General features: G+C 29.8%; 1 protein-coding gene and 2 non-coding genes across 4 annotated transcripts; 1 reads left to right on the top strand and 2 right to left on the bottom strand.

The window, feature by feature from the left end:
* Nucleotides 1-8,665: 8,665 nt before the first annotated feature.
* Nucleotides 8,666-8,738, bottom strand: Trnaa-agc. Its single transcript has one exon. It is a non-coding gene; the product is annotated as a tRNA-Ala (tRNA).
* A 168-nt stretch (nt 8,739-8,906) lies between these two features.
* On the top strand, nt 8,907-8,979 carry Trnaa-agc. Its single transcript has one exon. It is a non-coding gene; the product is annotated as a tRNA-Ala (tRNA).
* Nucleotides 8,980-14,197: 5,218 nt separating this feature from the next.
* LOC123298201 lies at nt 14,198-19,094 on the bottom strand. Of its 2 annotated transcripts, XM_044880145.1 has the most exons (5): nt 18,945-19,094; nt 16,908-17,312; nt 15,568-15,836; nt 15,324-15,494; nt 14,198-14,316 (listed from the first exon to the last, which is right to left on the bottom strand). In XM_044880145.1, exons 2-5 carry the CDS (start codon nt 17,164-17,166, stop codon nt 14,203-14,205), a joined length of 813 nt encoding a protein of 270 aa, XP_044736080.1. In that variant the 5' UTR covers nt 17,167-17,312; nt 18,945-19,094; the 3' UTR covers nt 14,198-14,202. The 2 variants fall into 2 exon arrangements, with proteins under 2 accessions (XP_044736080.1, XP_044736079.1); XM_044880144.1 differs by lacking the exon at nt 18,945-19,094 and having other exon boundaries at nt 16,908-17,380.
* Between the last annotated feature and the right edge of the window lie 2,284 nt (nt 19,095-21,378).

Below are 21,378 nucleotides of genomic sequence, written 5' to 3' on the forward strand. Positions count from 1 at the left end.
TAAAAGTATGTTTGTGTAAATTAATCACCTAAGCATAAATACTTAATAAATTATACTTAGTTAAGGACTACTTAAAAAATACGTTTCATATGAAACGTATTTTTTAAGTATTATATAATACACAGTATTAGGTATATAATACTGTGTCCAAAAAATAAGGTGAGATATGAATTTAAACTGCGCGCGTTTGTTGTGCATTATGAATTCCTTCCACCCGGCCAAACACTCAACAAGGAATATTTTTTGAACGTTATGCGTCCTTTGCGTTACGCTATCTGCCTAAAAATTCCGGAATTGTGGAAAGGCAAATCATGGTTTTTACACCACGATAATGCACCATCCCATACTGCACTCATAATTCGTGATCATTTTGTCAAAAACTCAACCCATATCGTTCCGTGACCACCGTATTCACCTGATCTGGCGCCGTGCGACTGCTGGCTGTTCAGCAAGCTCAAAAGACCGCTCTGGGGACACCGTTTTGATACGATAGAGGAGATTCAAGCCTCAGCGAAGACGGAACTGAAGGCAATCCCGGAAAAAGACTACAACCAGTGTTTCGAAGATTGGAAAATCCGTTGGCATAAGTGCCTTGCATCGGGAGGGGATTACTTTGAAAGGGATGAAATTGATGTATAAGAATACATAAAGAATTTTCAAAATAAATACAATGTCACCTTATTTTTGGGGCAGTATAAATCCTATATTGAAGTGTTTTTAAAGGTATGCTTTATAATTTAACAAAGCTAATTTCTTAAGATTAATTTGGAAAACTAATATTTATTAATTAAAAGAATGACAAATATTTTTCCTATAAAGAAAATTATAACAAGCGTCACTCCTGCCTGATTCCATAAAATTTATTTAAAGTGATGAATGGATGGCATTTGTGTTAATTTCTTCTATGATTTACTCTAAATCTTAAGGCATCAGTATTTAAAAAACTATGGTATATATCGAAAAATTTTACTCTTAACTTTCCCAAGGATCCACCCTCAAAATTTGAAACATAATTCTTATTTTTTTAGGAACTTTTTTAAAAATTACTTTCAATATTGAGATATAATTTTAAATTTAAATTTTGTTATTCTTTTCAACTCAAAACACGAATATTTTTTTCATTTATTAGGAAGTCAAAAATGGGTCGCTTCTCTATTGTATTTCAATACGATTAATTTTTGTTATCTATTTTTAAAAACAATATGATTTTTTGTTATAATCATGTATTAGCTATAATCATTTAATTGACCTTATTTATATGTTAAATCAACCAAATTAAAAAAAAATTAATCAGTTGTAAAACAAGAATTTCATACGCTTCAAATATTATTACTTTTTCATTTTCACATGTCAGATTAACCATTAACGTAAGTATTACATCTTTGTAAAAATTCAATGAAGATATTATTGAATAAATGGAATTTTAAATACTCTGTTTTTCTTATACAGAATGATACAGTGGGTAGCCCAAGATGACGGGCTAGTTATATTTTAGGCATTCCCATGATACGGGTTACATATGAAAGGAATGGCTGAGAAGAATATTAATAACATTATTTAAATCGGATGACAATGCATTTTTATGGTAAGCATAACCTGATTTCCCATCGCTTCCACCATATTTGATATACTTACCTTTTTAACTCCTGGCGGTAAATGAGGGATGTTATAAGTTTGATCGCTATGTGCGTCTGTCTGTTTGTGTTTGTTCCGATAGTGTTCCGATAGTGTTTCTAGCTATGTTTGAAGAAATGCGGTTCATTTTGGAAAGAGCTACAAGGAAAAAGTCACATTTGTCGGAGTTTTTCAAATTTTGTAAATTTTACTTGTTTAGATTTAAATTGAAATAAACTTTACTTTTTAAAGGGCAAGCTTGATGCACTCCGAAACGTCCTTGATATTTTTAATTAAGCGGCTCTAGCTTTTACAAACAGTTAGTTTAATTATTTTCTACTTTTAAGTACATTAAAAGCTTGCCATTTAAAAAGCATTTTTATTTTAATTTTTTTTAATGTTCAGTATCAATTCAAAAAGTTCTGCTGTTATAACCTGGACCACCCTGTATAAATAAAATAATATATATATTGAATGCAGTTTTATCAATATCAAAATAAGTGTTGTACTGAAAGATGATTCAGGAATTGTATGAGCTGATTGGGTTTTCGCCCTCGAGGGGGGAATAAATTGAAAAAGTTAAACAGTAAAAAGCATTATATTAGAAAAAAATAATATATTCTCGTATTGGCCTAAAAATTTGATAATTCACAAAAACACTATTTAGTATTAAAACTACAAAATACGCGCGGGAAAAGTGTAGAAAATAAATATTCGTAATTTATAATTCGCAGTTATGAAAGTTATAAGAAAAAAAGTGATTTCGACTTCGTTGAAGTGTCGATTAAAGTCTTTCCTGATCGATATCGCGTGAACAAAAAATGATAACTACGACTTCGTTGCGGTGCCGATCCAAGCATATTATGGTAATATGATCCGCAAAGAACTTCATAACATTTGGTCGAGTTTTTATTTTTTTTTATTTATTAATAGGCAAATTTTTATTATGCTGAGAAGTTTTTCGTATGGATTTAAAGGGTCGCACCACAGGGTCCGCTCCAAATTTTCTCAAGAAGAAATAAACTTTCTTTATCAATACTCCAAATGGCAGACAAAATAATCACAGGAATTTCAATTCATTATATGCTCACGATCAATTAAGACTTTATGATTCTTTTTGCGTAAAAAGTTTTTATATGCCATAACACTTTGATCGATGTTCATCGAAAATGATTTTAAACAAAACTTATTTAGCGAAATGCCTTTTTTCAGATATTTCAGCTTTTGAATCAGAATTACTTAGCCCAACACTAATGTCCATAACAATTTTAAGCAATTTTAGTCCTTACAGCATTCAAATCAACATTAAATTTTATGTAGCAACCGTTTAAGATAAATTTACGTTTTAAATGTAAAAAATTAAGAGGAAAAAAACGTGATATTAAAGGTAATCAATAAAAAATGTAAACTTGAAATCTACATAAAATCAATGTGTGTGGTTAATACCTAGAGCTTGTATAATAACACAAATAATTTATTTAATATTATTGTGATTAAAAACAGTTTAATTGAAATATTAAGGATGTACGAACACCAGAGACAGGTTGGATAAAAGGCTTGATTTTTTTAAATGTAGTTGGACTAAGTCTAAATCAATTCTGAAAATTTTAGGGGGGTTGCCCGATTATTTAAATAAATGAATGACTTCAAAAGTAGGCATTTTTAACATTGGTTTTATGAGAAAACGGTAGAGGGATTATATATTTTCATTGATTTCTCCAAAACTAGTCCGTAAAAATAACGGGTTGTGCGCTACTAGTTAAGGATGTATGAGCATGGTAGTGGGGACACAAATTTAAAAAAATATATTTTCGATGACTGAAAAATAATTAAATAAAGCATTGAATAACAGCATTGGAATGTATTTATTTAAGCGAGACTGTACACACAGCATTAAAAATTATTGTAATGCTATTGTGTTTTTTTTATTATAACAATGAATCAAATTAGATGTAGGTATATCTATATATATAAAACAAAGTCGTGTTAGTGACACTACTTATAACTAAAGAACGGCTGAACCGATTTAGCTGAAAATTGGCAGGGAGGTAGTTAAGAGCCACGAGAATAACATAGGATATTTTTATCCCGTTCGACAGCATTCCTGTGGGACTTCATAACTCTACATATACCATTTATTTATTAAACAAGGATAGTTCAAACCTACTTACAGTTAAATCTTATATGTCGATCTTTATTTATTAAATGTTATATGTACTGTCTATATCTATTTAATATATGTTTAGAGCTATCTTTGTTTAGAATATTCATTTTATAATTTAGTGTTCTCTTACAATAAATTATAAATGTTTGTTGTATCTACTATCTTTTTTTGATAATTTTTTATTAAACAAGGATAGTTCAAACCTACTTACATTTAAATCTTATATGTCGATCTTTATTTATTAAATGTTATATGTACTGTCTATATCTATTTAATATATGTTTAGAGCTATCTTTGTTTAGAATATTAATTTTATAATTTAGTGTTCTCTTACAATAAATTCTAAATGTTTGTTAAAAAACTAATGTAATAAAATGAACTAATGTAATAACAAATATCTTACACTTTTGCAATTTGTAAAAATCGAAAAAATCATAAAAAATTCAAAAAAACACAATTTTTGTAATTTTTGGTTGGGTTGGGTTAGGTTGGGTTAGGTTGGGTTAGGCTGGGATAGGCTGGGTTAGGCTGGGTTAGGTTGGGTTGGGTTGGGTTGAGTGTGGGTGTGGGTGTGAGTGTGGGTTGAGTTGGGTTTTTTTTTCAATTTTATTGATCTGTATATATAAAAATAAATTGCTGTGCGTTAGTCTCGCTAAAACTCAAAAACGGCTGGACCGATTTTCAAAATTAAACTAAACTAAATTAAAAAAAAACCCAAAAATTAAACTAAAGAAATCAAAATTTATTAATTTTTTATCGGAATCGCTATTGTTACGCTTGATCCTCAAGGTTGCAAGAGTGTACCAAAATTGTTCAATATATAGGAAGATACGTACAAGTATACTGCGAAGTTATACTATTTATCTATATTCAGTTTGTAAAACATAACCAAAAATTTCAAGAAGAAACTCAAGAAGAATGTTTGTCATTACTTTTGTTTTATTTGTGTTTATTCCCATATTGTTTATATTGTGTATGTTTATTAACATACCCGTGCGCCTGGCCTTTGCGATGATCATAAACAAATCGCAAGGCCAGTCGTTGGAAGTTTGCGGGATTAATTTAGAATTTCCATGCTTCTCGCATGGACAACTATATGTCGCGTGTTCACGTGTAGGAAAGCCATCGTCTTTATATATTTATGCTCCGAAAAACCAAACTAAAAACGTAGTTTATCAAAAAACTTTAAATTGCATAGATATATTTATTATGTTTTGTTATGTATTGATTATATTTTGTTGTGTTAATAAAACACATAAAACATGTTAAAATGACCAACAAGTTTCATTTAATAACCTAATACCATTTTAACCGTAGATAATACAACCAGTGTTAATTTTTGCCAAAAATAAATTAGAGTCTAAAGGTTGACATAATCACGAACCAAAAGTTGTAAAAAAAAAAGTTGCAGGTGATACGAAGTTCACCGGGTCAGCTAGTATGTATATAAAAACAAACAATGTCATTTTTGAGTGATTGGTAGAGGGCTTTGTAGAAAGTACGGGTGGGTGAAAAGAATTCCGATTACTTGACGTTCCCGGTTATCAAGACTCTACTGTATGCACCTTTAATACATAGATAATCACAACTTCATAATTAAGTTACTAATTATAGACATAATCATTAAATATACCTACTTTAAAAATATTTACTTTAAAATTACTTGTTTTTTTTTAAACGAATATTAACGTTTTTTTTTTATATAAAAATATATAATATTCAACTGGTTTAATAATTAATATAAAATAATTACAATTTAAACATTTGCAAATTTTAATAAAAATACTAATTAATGAGTTAATTGATAGAATCACATCGATTAACGATTCAACGAATGTCGTCGTCTTCAGCGAAGAAGACATTAAACCACCCACAGTTGAAAACATACTAATTGTATATTTTGTAACTTTATTATCAACAAGCGAAAACAAACAATTCACTGAGTTAATTGTTGAAATACCATGCATAGACAGTGTTGATTACTCACATCACATTACACATACATACATGTCACACATACATAACTGATAACCTCATATTAATACATACTTGCATCTAATGTGTGTTCTCGTGAGTAAACAGTGATGTTTACAAAAAAATCTTTCAAACAAAAGTAGTTTATTTTTTTATAAGGAACATTTTTTACATTTAAACTTTTGTTCTATATCTACCGGTTTACAAGATGAGTCCTACGGACCTAAGATCCAATTGACCTATGTTGCTCATTTACAAACTCGACCTCACTTTTTACGTCCTGAGCACGCTGTAAAAATTTCAGCTTGATATCTTTTTTCGCTTTTGAATTATCGTGTCCACAGACGGACGCACGGACGGCCAACCGAAAATGGACTAATTAGGTGATTTTAGGAAAACCTATACCAATATTTTGTTCGTAGCATCAATATTTGTAAGCGTTACAAACTTGGGACTAAACTTAGTATACCTTGTATATTATATATATGCATGGTATAAAAACGATGTCAGGTTTTTTTTTAATAGAACCAGGTGAAATATTATGGAATGTTAACTATGTGGATTATAGCTGCACTTTCAATACACTTAAATCCAACAAATAAAAATTTTTAACCAGAATAAAAGTGTAGGCTTTGATTTCCTCGGCAAGATTGTGAAATAACAAGTGAAAGCAAACACTTGACTGAGTTAATTGTTGAAATACCCTGTATAAAAAGTTATTATTGTCAGAGCTTATTTTATTTTAAAGAAATTAGAAATGTTTAAAAAACCTACACAATTATGTTTTGGTTTTCGAAGATTTTGAAAATTTTCGAAGCTATTATCTAACATTTTTTCGTTTTTGAGAATCTTTCACAAGACCACTAGTTACCTTTAAATTTGCAGCTGCTTATCTTGTATAGTTTTGGAGAAAATGGACGCCAAAGTTTTGCCCTAATCTGCGCCTTTACGGATAAAAAGTGATGTTTACGAAAAAATATTTCAAACAAAAGAGAAATTTTTTTGTAAGGTAGAATTTTTTACATTTAAACTTTTGATCTATCCATTTACATTTAAACTTACAAGATGGGTCCTACAATTGATCTAAGTTGCTCATTTACGAACTCAAACTTTTTTTAATACTGTCGAAGTCTCCAGCCAGGCTGAAGATAGATAGGGGTAAAATTTGGGTTCGACGGGATGTGTTAAGTGAAATGAATGCCTTTGAATTAATGGATTAGAGTTACGTTTCGCCAAGACAACTTCTGTTACTTTTCGTAAAGTAGACAAAAGTGTTTGAATAGATAAAATCATTAAGGAATACAGACACAATTAAAGTCTATTCAATGTCTTTCATTTTTTGCAATAATGTTTCACAATAAGTATTATAGTTTTAGTTAAACATGAATGAGAAATCGATAAGTAATTTTAAAACTGTCTATACATTTTGATTAGACTGAAATTTATATAGCGTATATAAATAATTGACTAAAGTCAATTGTTCTCTTTAACGTATTATAATCTGATTTAAACAAAGTAAAGTAACGTTACCAAAACAACAAAATATTTTATATTTAAAAAAGTCTGGTGTTTACACTCACGTGCGCTCCATATATCTACGTATATTAAAATTAACGATACTAATAAAAAAAACGTTTCGTAAAAACACGTTCTGGTGGGCATGATCCCTATGGTTCACTCCATCAACTCCATATCGTATGATTATCCAATCACGGTAACTTAAACTAAATGCTAAAAATATCTTTCTTTCTAAGTAAGCATCACCTTGGCCAAAGACGGATATTAATAGGACGACCTTTTTCTGAGAATTTGTATTTCACAATATTTTACATGTACTCTTAAGCTCTGCAAATTTTTCAATAATATGATTAAAGCAAATAAAATAAGACTAATAGCCAGGGCCCGATCCAAGGGGGGAAGTGAGGCGGGCGGCCGCCTCACCTTCGACCGCGATTTGGACCGAATGTCAGCATTGCGCTTAGGATTCTTTTAAGTTAAGTACCTGTAACAGATGCAAGTGGTGGAAGAAGCTTTTCCAAATTAAAAATAATAAAAAATTATTTGCGATCCACCATGACACAGAATAGATTATCTGGATTGGCTATGATTTCCGAAAAATATTCTCAGTATTCAACAATAACACCCCATCTTTGGAATAAGAAGTTCATGACATGATGTAAGTGTAAATATTATTTTTTCCCGGAGCCCGGGGCAAAATAGCCAGATCGGGCCCCGCTAATGAAGGAAGCCTTCGTACCAAATTAGCAATGCTTTAAAAAACTAATTAAGAATTTGGAAAATTTAGAAATGAAAATCAATTTTTTGAAAAGATAAACAAACAAAAACTTAAATAAATATTCAGTTTTTGAGTGTATTAAGTATATGTATTCACACTACGTCTAAGTATTATTTACAGTAGCTGCTGTCACAAATAGTGCACGAATATATGAGCATGGTTTAAGAACTAGACTATAATGGAAACTCCTTTTAGGACGGAGCTTTAAGCACATGCTAAAATTTACCAAGATATTTGTTGAAATCTTGTTTTGAAAGTCATCTTTTATTGTCTGTATATTGTATATAGAGGTAAAAAAAAACGTAAAATTAACGACAAATTAAACAGCCTTTTAGCCTCCCAAATAATAAGTATAATAAATTTGAATGAAACATGTGAAACAAAAGAGAAGGTAATGGATATATCGTGTTTACACTACCAACAATATTTATTTCAAGATAAAAAATATGTTCAAAGAACACAAATAAGCAGCACTTGAGCACTTGTATAAAATGGTTCAAAGTTAGGTGGCATAACAAGAACATGAATAAATTGAAGCCTGTTTATATGAATTTTAAAAATGAAGCACGGCTCAAGAAAAGAGAAACTGATAGAAATTTTACAAAAAAAGTTATAATTGGAGACGCCGGGTATCGATCCCGGTACCTCTCACATGCTAAGCGAGCGCTCTACCATCTGAGCTACGTCCCCGGTGATAGCAGCTATCAAAAATTATAAATTTCTACGTTTTTTTTTATTTAAAAGAAAGTGAATTATATAAAAAATTGTAGTATATGAAAGTACAACTTGAATGTAGTCACACCTAAAATTGATTTTGTTGATCGAATAAAAAATCATTTTTTGGATTTGTCCATAACCGGGGCCGTAGCTCAAATGGTAGAGCGCTCGCTTAGCATGTGAGAGGTACCGGGATCGATACCCGGCGGCTCCAATAAACATTGAAGTATTTTATTTTGATTTGTTATTTAATTAAATTATTTATTTTTCTTAAAATTTTTATGAGATTCTGAATTTAATAAACTCATCATATATGATTTTTTAAAATTTGAAAATTCGTTACAAAAAATTTTGTCCGACATAACCTGATAAATACGTCGAGAAATTCTTATCAAATTACGATTAGTTAGTTCATTCTGATGTATACATTTGGGTTGAAACTTTATAAGACTATAAAATGGCGAAAAGTCAAGGTGCCTTAAGGGTAAAAATTTGTTTCCTATTTTTCAAAACGCAATAGGACTATGATTATATCGACTCTGCCACGTTTACCATAGAAAAATGCATGTTTACTAAACGAATTTTTAGATAGAACCTGACATCGTATTAATAGATAATTTCCTCAATTATTTTACTGAATATTAAAATGCTTTTCAACTCGTCCCGAGTCAGAAGCAAGAAAGTGAGAAACCCAAATATAAATATCTTACTGTCTCATATGCCAGGTTAGTTAAAGCGGGAAAATAGTAAATAAAAGTAAAACACCAATTTTTGAATTGTATATTTTATATTACAATAGATATATATATATATTTTTTATTTAATTTCCATTAAAAAGTATATAAAGATACAAAATTATAGACTTATCACATCACAATTTCATTACAAATACAAATATATAAATGCAGAAAAATTTATTGTTTTGTTTCTTTGAGATCAAAATACAAAAAAGTGTCGAACACATTTTCGGTGATTAATTTTTAATAATGGCCATAGTATATTTTAAAAGCCCTCCAAAATTTCAGTCATATGTTTTTACTAATTTTTTATTTTTTTATTTTTAGCATTCTATATTCTTTTTTATTACAAATTTTATTAATTATATTTAATTTCAATTTTTTTTTTTTTCTTAAAAAATATAATATTGCTGTTTTCAACATGCAAAATAGAATATGATTTGATCTATGAATATGATAGAAATTTACGAATATTATTATATTTTTTATACAGTTTTAACAAAAAAAAAAAAAAAAATGTACCGTAAAATATTAAGTACTGACAAATAAAATTAACTACACAAATTTATTGAGCAATTTGAATGTTTACCGTTCGTTTTAAGCCCCTACACTCGAGTAAAAATAATCCTTTTCTATGTAATATATTCTTAAACAAGTTTTCAAAATGTTAATTTCGTTTTTCAAATTTAAAATATATTCAAGTAAAAATAATAATTATCGCGTAGAAATATCAAATAATTTCAGAAAACGATATCGAGTGGAAAGGATATAACTACAATTATTTTCATTTTTAATGGAAAAGGTTGATTTACAATCAATTTCAGTTCCATTTGAAACTGCTTAATAACGAAAGCATAGCTAGTGTTTGTTTTATGTGAAGATTAAAACTAGTCTTAAAACTTTTCTTATTAACGTAAATAATTTGTTAGAGTAGGTAACTTAAAGTTTGAACTATGTATACCACAAAGTAAGTTGGATGGAATGGGCGAAATCTCCGATTTTATTTTGTTTGAACGTATATAAATGAATGAAAATATAATCAATTTGTAAAAAATGAAATCTTTTGTTTTTAATTTTCGAGCAAATGCCTATTTAAAAAACTGAAAATAAACTATTGGGGAAAAAGAAAATTTTTTTATCTTTTTTAATCCAAGCTCTTATGGCATAAAAGTCTCCCTCACCGAACACACTTAGAATAAGTGGTCAATTAAACGAAAAAAAATATAGCCGTGGTAATTATGATAACAGACAGCGTAGAGTTTAAAAAAAAGGTTTCCATAACCTTATCTTCTGTAAACGAAACAGTGATCTTTTGGAAGACCGATTTATTCCTTCTTTTTTCACACATTTAAAAAATTACATGACAAAGAAACATATCCTAAATTTTCTAGAATACAAAAATAATTCTTGTGTATCAAAAAAAATTAGACTAAGTTTATGGGCTATCGAGTTATACAAACTAAACACTCTTCTAAACTAAAGTCGCCAATATGGTTGTTCTCAATGCTTTTCAGGGCGATTCTCCAATAAACCACCTCCCCAAATAGTTTACAAAAGAAAGGATAATGACTTTATAACTTAATTTAGAAAATTAGATGAGGACTGCTTGTTGCCATAAGGGTTTGCACTATTTATAATTGAAATTTTAACACTGTTTTTATCTTCACATACAAATTATAATTAAATAAAAACAAAATGAATAAAATAATCGAAATAATATAATAAATAAATAAGCCAAACATGATTTAGAAATTAAAAATAATTTTCCTTTTTTTGGTAACATTGAAAAATGGTAAATTATTATTGCGTTCTAAAAAGAAATATTTATAATAAATCAAATTATTATGGAATGGAATATGTATTTTTTAATCTAAAATTTCCAGATTTTCTCAAATCAATACCAACGATAGTAGCAGATTCGAAAAGGATTTTGGATTTTAACTTCTATACAATTACATTTTGAAATTAAAATAGTATAAATTTATTAATATATATTTCCAGTGCAATATGGATATAAAGCTTAAGGTCATTTTTTGGCTACTTGAACATTTAGTTCTTAATAATACTTATTTAATTTAAACAAATGTATAAAAAAAAATTAATGTCAATGTAAGGCTCATTTAAAAAAAAAAAATAATAAAATAAAATAAAAATAAATAAAAACCATTACCTTTGTAAAATAATGAAAAAGTAATAATATTATGTATAATTACAATAATTAGTTACAATTATAATAGATTTGAGAAATAAAACTGGAATGGCATGACTTATACACAAATTTAAACAAATGGAAAAATGAATAAAACAAAAAATAGATAAAAACAAAACTTGTTGTCTTTGATCTGTAAATACTAGAATAGGATAAGCTTTGCCAACAAAACTACTTAACTTTAAGATCCCGCGATAATGAGTTTGTATTAAGATTTTATAGCAAAATTGAGAGAGAAATATTTGTGGTTACGAATGGAGATTAATATCAAAGTGACACAAAAAGCCGTCACTTCGTTTAGTTTTAAGACCAAATTTGAGATGTTTACAATCAAAATTGTTTGCTTCATTAACAAGATAAAAATTATTAAGATCGCAATTCAAATTTTATCACGGTTTAATCACAATCTCAATAATTTTTATCCGTCGATTAGATGATTTCGATATTACGTTAGTTTTTTCACTGCACAACTTTTCATACTGGACAACCGCTTACATAATATGTTTTATTTTTCTATAATCTTAATAAACCCATCGCCGATCTTGTCGATTAGGCATAGTTGCAAATAACGTTATCCAAATAGCATTTTAGGCTAGTACCGAATAAAATATTTTCTAAACGAGCTGATTTGTACGATTATGACGTTGTGGTTTTATTAAAGTGTAAAATTAATTATGTTGTTTGCATATCACTTTATGTAGCCTAGACAATAGTGGATAATCCTGATGTCGAAACGAAATATTACCCATAAAAATTGACAGATATATTCAAAGACAGCTGATTATAATATAAATATAAATACTTATCTATGTATATATTATACCGAACTGTCTACACTGAACTAACTGATGACATCACAGCAGGGCTTACCCGCATTTTAGGTCACGTGATATACAGTTTAAAAATTACGATTTTTAATTTTAATATTTTAAAAGAAAAAAGTGCTTTTATGACTCGAAATAAGAATATTTAAGCATATTTTTACATAAACTTTAACTTTTTTCAAATTTCATGATTGATTTTTGACTAACGATAATACCCTATTGTTTTAAACATTAATTTTACACTTCGATAACACCCAACTGTTTGTATCAAAACTATAATACATATTTCATTAATCTGCAAACAAAATTGTGCTAAACGACTTTGTTTAAACTATAATTTTTTCAAAAATAGTATGTATATAATTTTTTATATAATTCATTTTTTTTACTTAATTATAAGTAAATTCATACAATACAGTATTCACTTAAATTAATAAACACATTATAAAAATACTTGGTTGTGTTTAATATATAAATTTTCTATAAATTTTACTAAAATCGTTCATTATTTTTATATTGTTTTATATTTTCCAGTTTTATAAACTCTGTTTAATATTTTTATCATCAATTTATCCAATCAATGGATCTCTCAATGCATATTTTAAGGAAGTTTTAAGATCTTATAACTGTCTATAAAAGAAATCTCTATTTTCTATAAGGTTATTGCCTCATAAATCGTTTAACCTTTTCTCAAACGAAATTAGATGTTGAATTACTGATATATTTATTATTTTATCCTAGAATCAGAAGACAGGAATGCGCAAAAAAACAGTTTTTTTTCAACAACGAAAAAATATAGTTAGTTGTAAAAATTGTCATGAAAAAACTTTTTTTTTTCTTTTTTTTTTTAAATAATGAAGAATTGATGTATTTTGGCTTTAATAAAGTTTTCGATCAGATATTCTTCATTTTCATTTGATCCAGGGTGGCCAAAAAAATTTCTATTAAGTATCCCCATCTGTGATGAAAAAGAGCCAAATGCACTACCCAAAGCACCTTATTATTTTCAACCAATAATAATATACTGCAACGGTGCGCAAATTTTTGTAGCACAAACATTTTTTAAAGTAGCCCAAGCATATAAAAAAGCCTAATTCGAGAAAAGTAGCACAGTCTGACCATAGACTTTCCAGTTTTGCTATAAAAGTTTCATTAGATTGTGGACAGTATTTGGTCTATTGGTCTACTGAAAAGAATAAATAAACCTCACTAACAGTTAGATCATATCAATCACGGAGAGTTTTTTGTAGATTTTTTGTATTTTGCCATCTATAAAATAAGATATAAGCTAACTTTGATCGGTATCAATTTTTCTGCTGCTATTATCCCTTTAATAGTCTAACGTCCTCATAATATCCAATATTTTAAGTAACAAAAATATTAAACAAAGACTGCATGAACGTAAATATATTTTACTTTAGTATACGTTTAAATATAATATCAATATTTTGAATATTTGAAGTAGAGAGTATTTTCATATAAAATCTAACATATGAATAATATATTTATAATATGTAACAAAAAAAAAAGACAAAAAAAAACGTACAATAAAATATAAAAAAGGTACAAAAATGAATTCATGAGATCAATATAATATAAAATAATAATAATAATAATAAAACTGCGTTAATGTATTTATTATGGAGAAAAATAATTAATTATATTATTTACTTAGCGCCGTTGTTCCTTATAAAAATACAAAATGCTATAATACCCATACAACAAAAACCAAAGAACGCTACACGTGAAGCTTGACTTATGGATGTTTGTAGTATTTCAGTCTGTAAATAAAATATTATATTAATTTTAAATTCCGAGATTCTAGGTTAGGTTAGGTTAGAGTGACTGTCTTGGGGTGGGACACACTTAGACCATAGGGTTCGTTGTGATACCGTAAATGGGTTAGCCCATCCCCGGCCACTACTCCTTGAACAATTTGAAGCTGTTTAAGAACAGCAGGAGTGCTTTGACGTCGACGGATTTTAGGTCGGAGAGGTCGTCAAAGAGAGGCTGGCTCAAATAAGTCTATCTCCTCATGACAAGAGCTGGGCAGTGACAGAGAAGATGAGACATTGTCTCCTCCTCGTCACCACTGTAACAGCTCCTGCAGTAGTCGTGATACACTGCCAAGCCTAAGCGTTCAACATGGTTGCCGCCCAACCAGTGTCCTGTGATAGCCGCAACAACTTTGCGAACAGAGGCCCTTGGAAGTGATATGAGAACTTCGGAACGCCGGCGATTTTACTCATCTAAGATTGGCCTTTTTCAGAATATCCTCTTTCAGGAGTAACTTGCAGTTCGCAAATGGAACTTCCGGGTATTTATTGATGCTTGTGTCTGGCAGCATTGTGCCATTTCTGGCAAACTCGTCGGCTTCACAATTTCCTGGAATGTCCCTGTGTCCCGGTACAAATACCAGGTCTACATTCATTCGTTCCGCCAGCTCATTGAAGGACGTCCGAAATTCTAACTAATTTTAAATTTTTACAACACTTAAATCAGAGTATACCTATCGAACTAGTTCGGGCTGTAAGAAATCTTATCTCGGACAAACAAAACGAGAAATTCAATTTAAGAAAAATACGCATATTTAAAAGTTTTATTGAATAGCTTTCAAAAAATCATGCCTTGCTGACCAATTTTTCCAATTTCACTGAATGATATTTTGAACTGTAATGTATATTGTTTCCAAGCATTCTAAAAGTGCTATTTGCAGGCACAGAGATCCGTGTAAAAACATATAACCAAGAAGTATTTATTAAATTCGAAATAAATTTAAAATATTTACCCATCCGCCATTAGCAGCTACCCAACGTGAAAAATTATCACATATAAATGTTGTGGTCCATTGTGTTATTCGTTGAAATGTTCGCATTAAACTTTCTTTTAATGCTCTAATTGACAAATCTGCACAAAAGAAAAATAGTACGACAACTCTTTCCCATGTGACGCCACCTTCCTGTAAATTTATATTCAAACAAATTAAATATTATTTTTAATGTAAATCGTTAAAAATTTATTTTGATTTTTACCTGAAATAATCCCAGTAATAATTCTGTAAACGAAACAAAGTCTATAGAATCTAAAGGCACTGATTCGGCTTGCATTCGAACCCATTGTCTATGTGGAGAAGATGAAAATTGATCGGCTAATAACCGTAGTGAACCTATATTTCTAGGTATTGTTCCACTATTTGATGAATTTAAACAATCTGGTGGATTTAATCGACAATGTGCAATTTCATCTTGTAGAAATTGTAAATAAAGACGTAAACCTTCGTCTACAATTTCTTCGTTTAATCCTGCGAATTAAAACATAAAATAAACGAATTGAAATAATTTTTTTTATTGTTTAATCATTTACTTAAACGAAACAGCATTAAAAACTGCCATTGAATAACGTTTTGGACAATTTTCTATTTTTTAAATGATGATGATGCCACTGGTTTAATTTGTAAACAAAGAACTGTCAAATGCGTATTTAAAATTCAGAAAGTTTTAAAAAAGAATAATATAACGTTCTATGTTAGGCTTAAAAAACTAGAAAATCGAAAAAACATGACTAAGGTGTATCTTATATAAATAAGCAGTTTTTCAGAAAAATTTTGTTAAATATCTAATTAATTCATTCGTACAAATTATCCCTAAAAGATAGTTCCTTATAGTTTATCTAAGAGATAATATGATCAGAGATATTTAGTCACACACCTACTAATTTAATGAATTTGATAGGTCTGTGAATTCATAAATCTTTCTATTTTCCCATAGTCACATCTTCTGTATCAGGCCTCAAATGGAAATTTGGTATAGAGCTTTTCCATTTGCTTTGCCAAGCTTAATTTAGTGGTACAATTTTCTGCTATCAATAACAGAACACCCTGTATATCATCGTAATATTTTAATTTGTGTCAGATTGTAAACTGTCTAGTAAAATTTTAAATTTGACTTTCAAAAACCACCCCAATCTGTGGAGAAGAGACAATTAATATTCAAAATTTGATTTACTTTAAATTTATCAAAAGGATATTCGTATAAAATCAGGAGTCCACCATATACCCAACAATTGTCTCAGTTTGAGTTAGTTGACTAGAATTAATCTGAGTTTGTGGTTTTTTAAATGTACCTAAATACGATACACATTACATGTTTAAGACAATATACATTCATAATTAAATTTATTTGCAAAATGTTATATTTTAAATGTATTTTAAGACGTTTTTTAGATCAAAATTTTAGCCTGTTTTATACCCTTTTGCTTTTCGGTCTTAAAAATGCAACATAAAATTTAATTCTTCCAATCCGATTATTGTTATTACTGAAGCCGGATTCTGTAAAAATAGAATTACACAGAAGTATGTACTCTTAAAACTTACCGTTTATATAATCTTCATCAATTTTTACATAATTATGAACTTCTTCTTCATCTTCATCAGAGGTCGATGAGTCTTCATCTCTATGTGGATATGGAACTTCACAAATAACACCATCACGTTCAGCAGCATGAGGAATACAACAATCTACAGTTTGCACACTTCGTACAGAAGAATTTCTACTACGAAATCGTGGTGTTGATGATGTGGATGGACTTGTGCCATAAATTAATGAAACATTATTGTTTATTTGTGATTCCATAAACACTTCGGATGCATCTTCAAGAAACGATTTGTTATGATACTCTGAATGGCGTTTTCCTTTGTTCCAGCGTGTATTAACCTCACATGCATCATCATCTGAGTCACTTTCTGATGACAAAATGTTTTCAAAATTAACTTTTGGTTCTGCATCCATGTATATGAAATCAGATTTATTTTGCGCCATCAAAAACTTTTATTATATACAAATACTTTTTATACAAAAAAACTTTAATCCTATTTTGACACTACATATTCTACAGTAAAGTAAACTAATCTGAAGTTAGCAACATATTGTTAAGTGCCATCTACTCCAAACAAAACAATAACAACACTTGAGGAATGCAAACAAAAGAGAAACAAGTACACACCTATCTATAAATATATAGTTCAACAGTAGATGGCAGAGTATACACAAATTTTATTTATTCAAATATTAAAAAAGTTTTTCTTTCGAAAGTTTCGAAATCTATAAATCCCACTTTAATATTATTAAGGTTAAAAAAAATAGATTTTAATATCATAATATCAAAAACTTATAAAAGGAGCGCTTAAAACGCTTCTGAGGAATAACGTAATAATAGAAATAATAATATAGAATTCGGGTTCGCAAATCCGAATCATAGCGCCATTTCTAATAGACCTTTTTAAATATGATTTATTTTTATACCATGTATATATGAAATAAACATAGTATAATAAGTCTAGTCCCAAGTTTGTAACGCTTAAAAATATTGATGCTACGAAAAAAATTTTGATATAGGTGTTCATAAAATCACCTAATTATTCCATTTCCGGTTGTCTGTCCGTCTGTCTGTCTGTCACACGATATCTTAATAACGAAAAGAGATATCTAGCTGAAATTTCTATAGTGTGCTCAGGACGTAAAAAGTGAGGTCGAGATCGTAAATGAGCAGCATGGATCAATTGGTTCTTTTAAACCGCTAGAGATAAAACAAAAGTTTAAATATAAAAAATGTTCCTAATAAAAAAATAAACAACTTTTGTTAGAAACATTTTTTCGTAAACATCACTGTTTACCCGTGAGGTATTGTATGTAGGTATTATATGGTATTATTACACATTAGTTGGGCTAACAATATGAGGTCTAGATTATAGTTGAGAAAATTCCTATATTTCGCAAAAAGACGATTTTATAATTTGAAATATCAATTTATATTGTCCGAGTAGTCCCATGAACAATACAAACTTTTTTTGAAGGCTTGTCACTAAATAAGAAAAGCGCGGAGGGGGCCCCAGCTACGTGGATTGCTACGGGTCACGCGCTGTCTTAAACCGGCAATTCGCTATTTATATCGTTGGTGCATCGCATTTGTTTAACGATTAGAAGCTTACATTTGTAATAAAGAATACAGACTCTTAACAAACTATTCTAATTATTTAATGAAATAATCGAAGAACAAACATCATGCAGTTATTTTATCAATGGCTTCTTAATTATTAAATTTTTTTGCTATGCTTATGTGATTTTCTTTATCATAAATATGTTTATGAATTAATTTTGGCGGCCTTGATATTGTACAACTAAAATAATTTATCATAATGGATGCCAACTGATTTTCAGTATCTATATTATTAAATTATTGTTTTTAAAAATTATTTTCTTTACTATTATTACATAAAAATAATGATAATTAATTGATATTATTTAATAAATTTTTATTAGAATGATAGGCCCGTGTCGCACATGTGTCTAAAAGAACACACAACACACAACAAATGTTATTCATCCGTTATTTGGTAGCAACAACTTGTTACGTATGCCTTTTGGAAATTATTCGCTAAAACAGCTCCCAGATATCGAATATATCACGAGTTGTTTCATGTTTTCGTTCCATATTTTCCACGTGTGTATACAGAAAATTGCCGTTCAATAAAAAAAATGAACCAGGTTTTGTGTTTTCGCTTTCTTGAGGATAATTAGGATCCGCAAGACAAAAAAATCTAGCTCATTAATTGTCAAAAAGGTAAGTATTTTTCTTAATAATTCAAGAATATAAGCTTTTGAACTGAATTTTATAGGCGATAGCTCAAAAACTATTAACACAATCGTAAAATGAACCCGATGAATAGCAATTTTTTACCAAAAAATGTGAATCATTTTAAAAAACTTATAAAACTTCAATGTTTGTAAACCTTGTATTCTGTATTCTGTTGGGTGAAGGAAACTCGCTTGGTAACAGAGCCGAGGAGATCTTGAAACTAAACAGAGCTGATATTAGAGGCATCGTAGAGCTACTCACAGGGCATGATACCCTGAACAAGTTCCAACATCAGATTCAGAACAAAACATCGATCCACTTTCTCTGTTACTGCCCGGCGCTCATACAGCAGCGAAGGAAACGGTTTGGTCCGGCCATAGTCGAACCAGAAGAAATTAGGAAACTCAGCGCTAGGCAAATCCTGTGTTTCAGTACATCAGTTGGTTATAATAGCCACTGAAAAGTGTAGCGGGGATAGAGTACAAGGGTCTATTTGGCTAGGTGCTCTGAACCATTGCTTCGAGGCGCGATGCTCGAGCATGGCCCTGCTAACCTCCATACCATACCATACCATATCATTCTGTATACAGGGAAACAAGTCAGATTCAGGAAAATATAGAATCACAGAGTTAATTTCCGGGAAATTTTTAATTTATGTGATATTTATATTGTATATGCTTTTAAAAAATCCCCTTTTCCAATCTATATTAATAAGTAGTTTATGTATTTGTATATATGTATAACATATAATCAATAAAATTTGTTATTTTATTTTAAATTATCTGACTTAAATTTTATTTAATATTATTAGTATTTGTTATCGATGAACTGTAATTTGATGCACTGACCTTGATTTACTAAATTTAACACATTCAGTAGTTATCTACAATAGAAACTGCAAATTTGAACTTCATATTATTTCGGAAGAAAAAATTAATTTTTTAATTCCAATCAGTCAGTCTTAATTACAGAGGGATTTATGCGAAATTTAATCGATTTCAAGATATTGTACATTAGGTTAGGTTAGGTTAGAGTGACTGTCTTGGGGTGGGACACACTTAGACCAAAGGGTCCGTTGTGATACCGAAAAAGGATTGGCCCATCCCGGCCACTACTCCTTGAACCATTTGAAGCTGTTTAAGAACAGCAGGAGAACAGCAGGAGTGCTTTGACGTCGACGGATTTTAGGTCGGAGAGGTCGTCAAAGAGAGGCTGGCTCAAGTAAGTCCATCTTCTCATGACAAGAGCTGGGCAGTGACAGAGAAGATGAGACATTGTCTACTCCCCCTGACCACTGTGACAGCTTCTGCAGTAGTTGTGATACACTGCTAGGCCCAGACGTTCAGCATGCCTGCCGCCCAACCAGTGTCCAGTAATAGCCGCAAAAACTTTGCTAATAGAGGCCCTTGGAAGTGATATAAGATCTTCGGAACGCTACGATTGTACTCAGTTGTATTACAAGACAGATTGTACCATATCTGTCTTGTAATACCACAAGTAGGTTCCTCCTTCCATCTAAGATTGGCCATTATTAAGATATCCTCTTTGAGGATCAACTAACAGTTTTCAAATGAATCTCAAGGATATTTATTGATGCTTGTGTCTGGCAACAGTGTGCCATTTCTAGCAAGCTAGTCGGCTTCGCAATCGGGAATGTCTCTGAGTCCTGGTACTCGTTGTACATTGGTACTTCTAAACTTTCGAATGAAATGATATTGACTACAAAATAACAGAATTTACATTATTGCTTTACTTCTCGAGTTATTGAGCTAGCTACCTTTTGACACGGTATAAGTACGTGTGCACATTTCATTTTAACAGTAAGACAAATGTATGTGCAATACCGAATTATATATATACATATATTCGATAACTCGAGAGTGAATTTTGTTATCTATTTTCTCAGATGAAACATGACCCTAAACGGTGAATTACACCCTATTTAGATTCAAAGCATCCCTAGTTTGTTGGAAAATGAAAAAACATGCAAATTTCACTCTAAATAATTGGAAAAATAAAAAATTATAATGGTAAAATTTTGAGATATATCAGAAGTAATTTTTTGTGACTAGACATCTAATTGCGAAGTGCTTGAAACTTCGTTCAAAATACTTATTTGAAATCGAAAATACGAAAAATCAAAGAATAAACTATTATGTAGCAAGTAAGTAAATTTTTATCATCTAAAGTGTATAAAAATTATGACGCAG

The sequence above is a fragment of the Chrysoperla carnea genome, chromosome 4 (assembly GCF_905475395.1).
Source record: "Chrysoperla carnea chromosome 4, inChrCarn1.1, whole genome shotgun sequence".
Taxonomy (NCBI): domain Eukaryota; kingdom Metazoa; phylum Arthropoda; class Insecta; order Neuroptera; family Chrysopidae; genus Chrysoperla; species Chrysoperla carnea.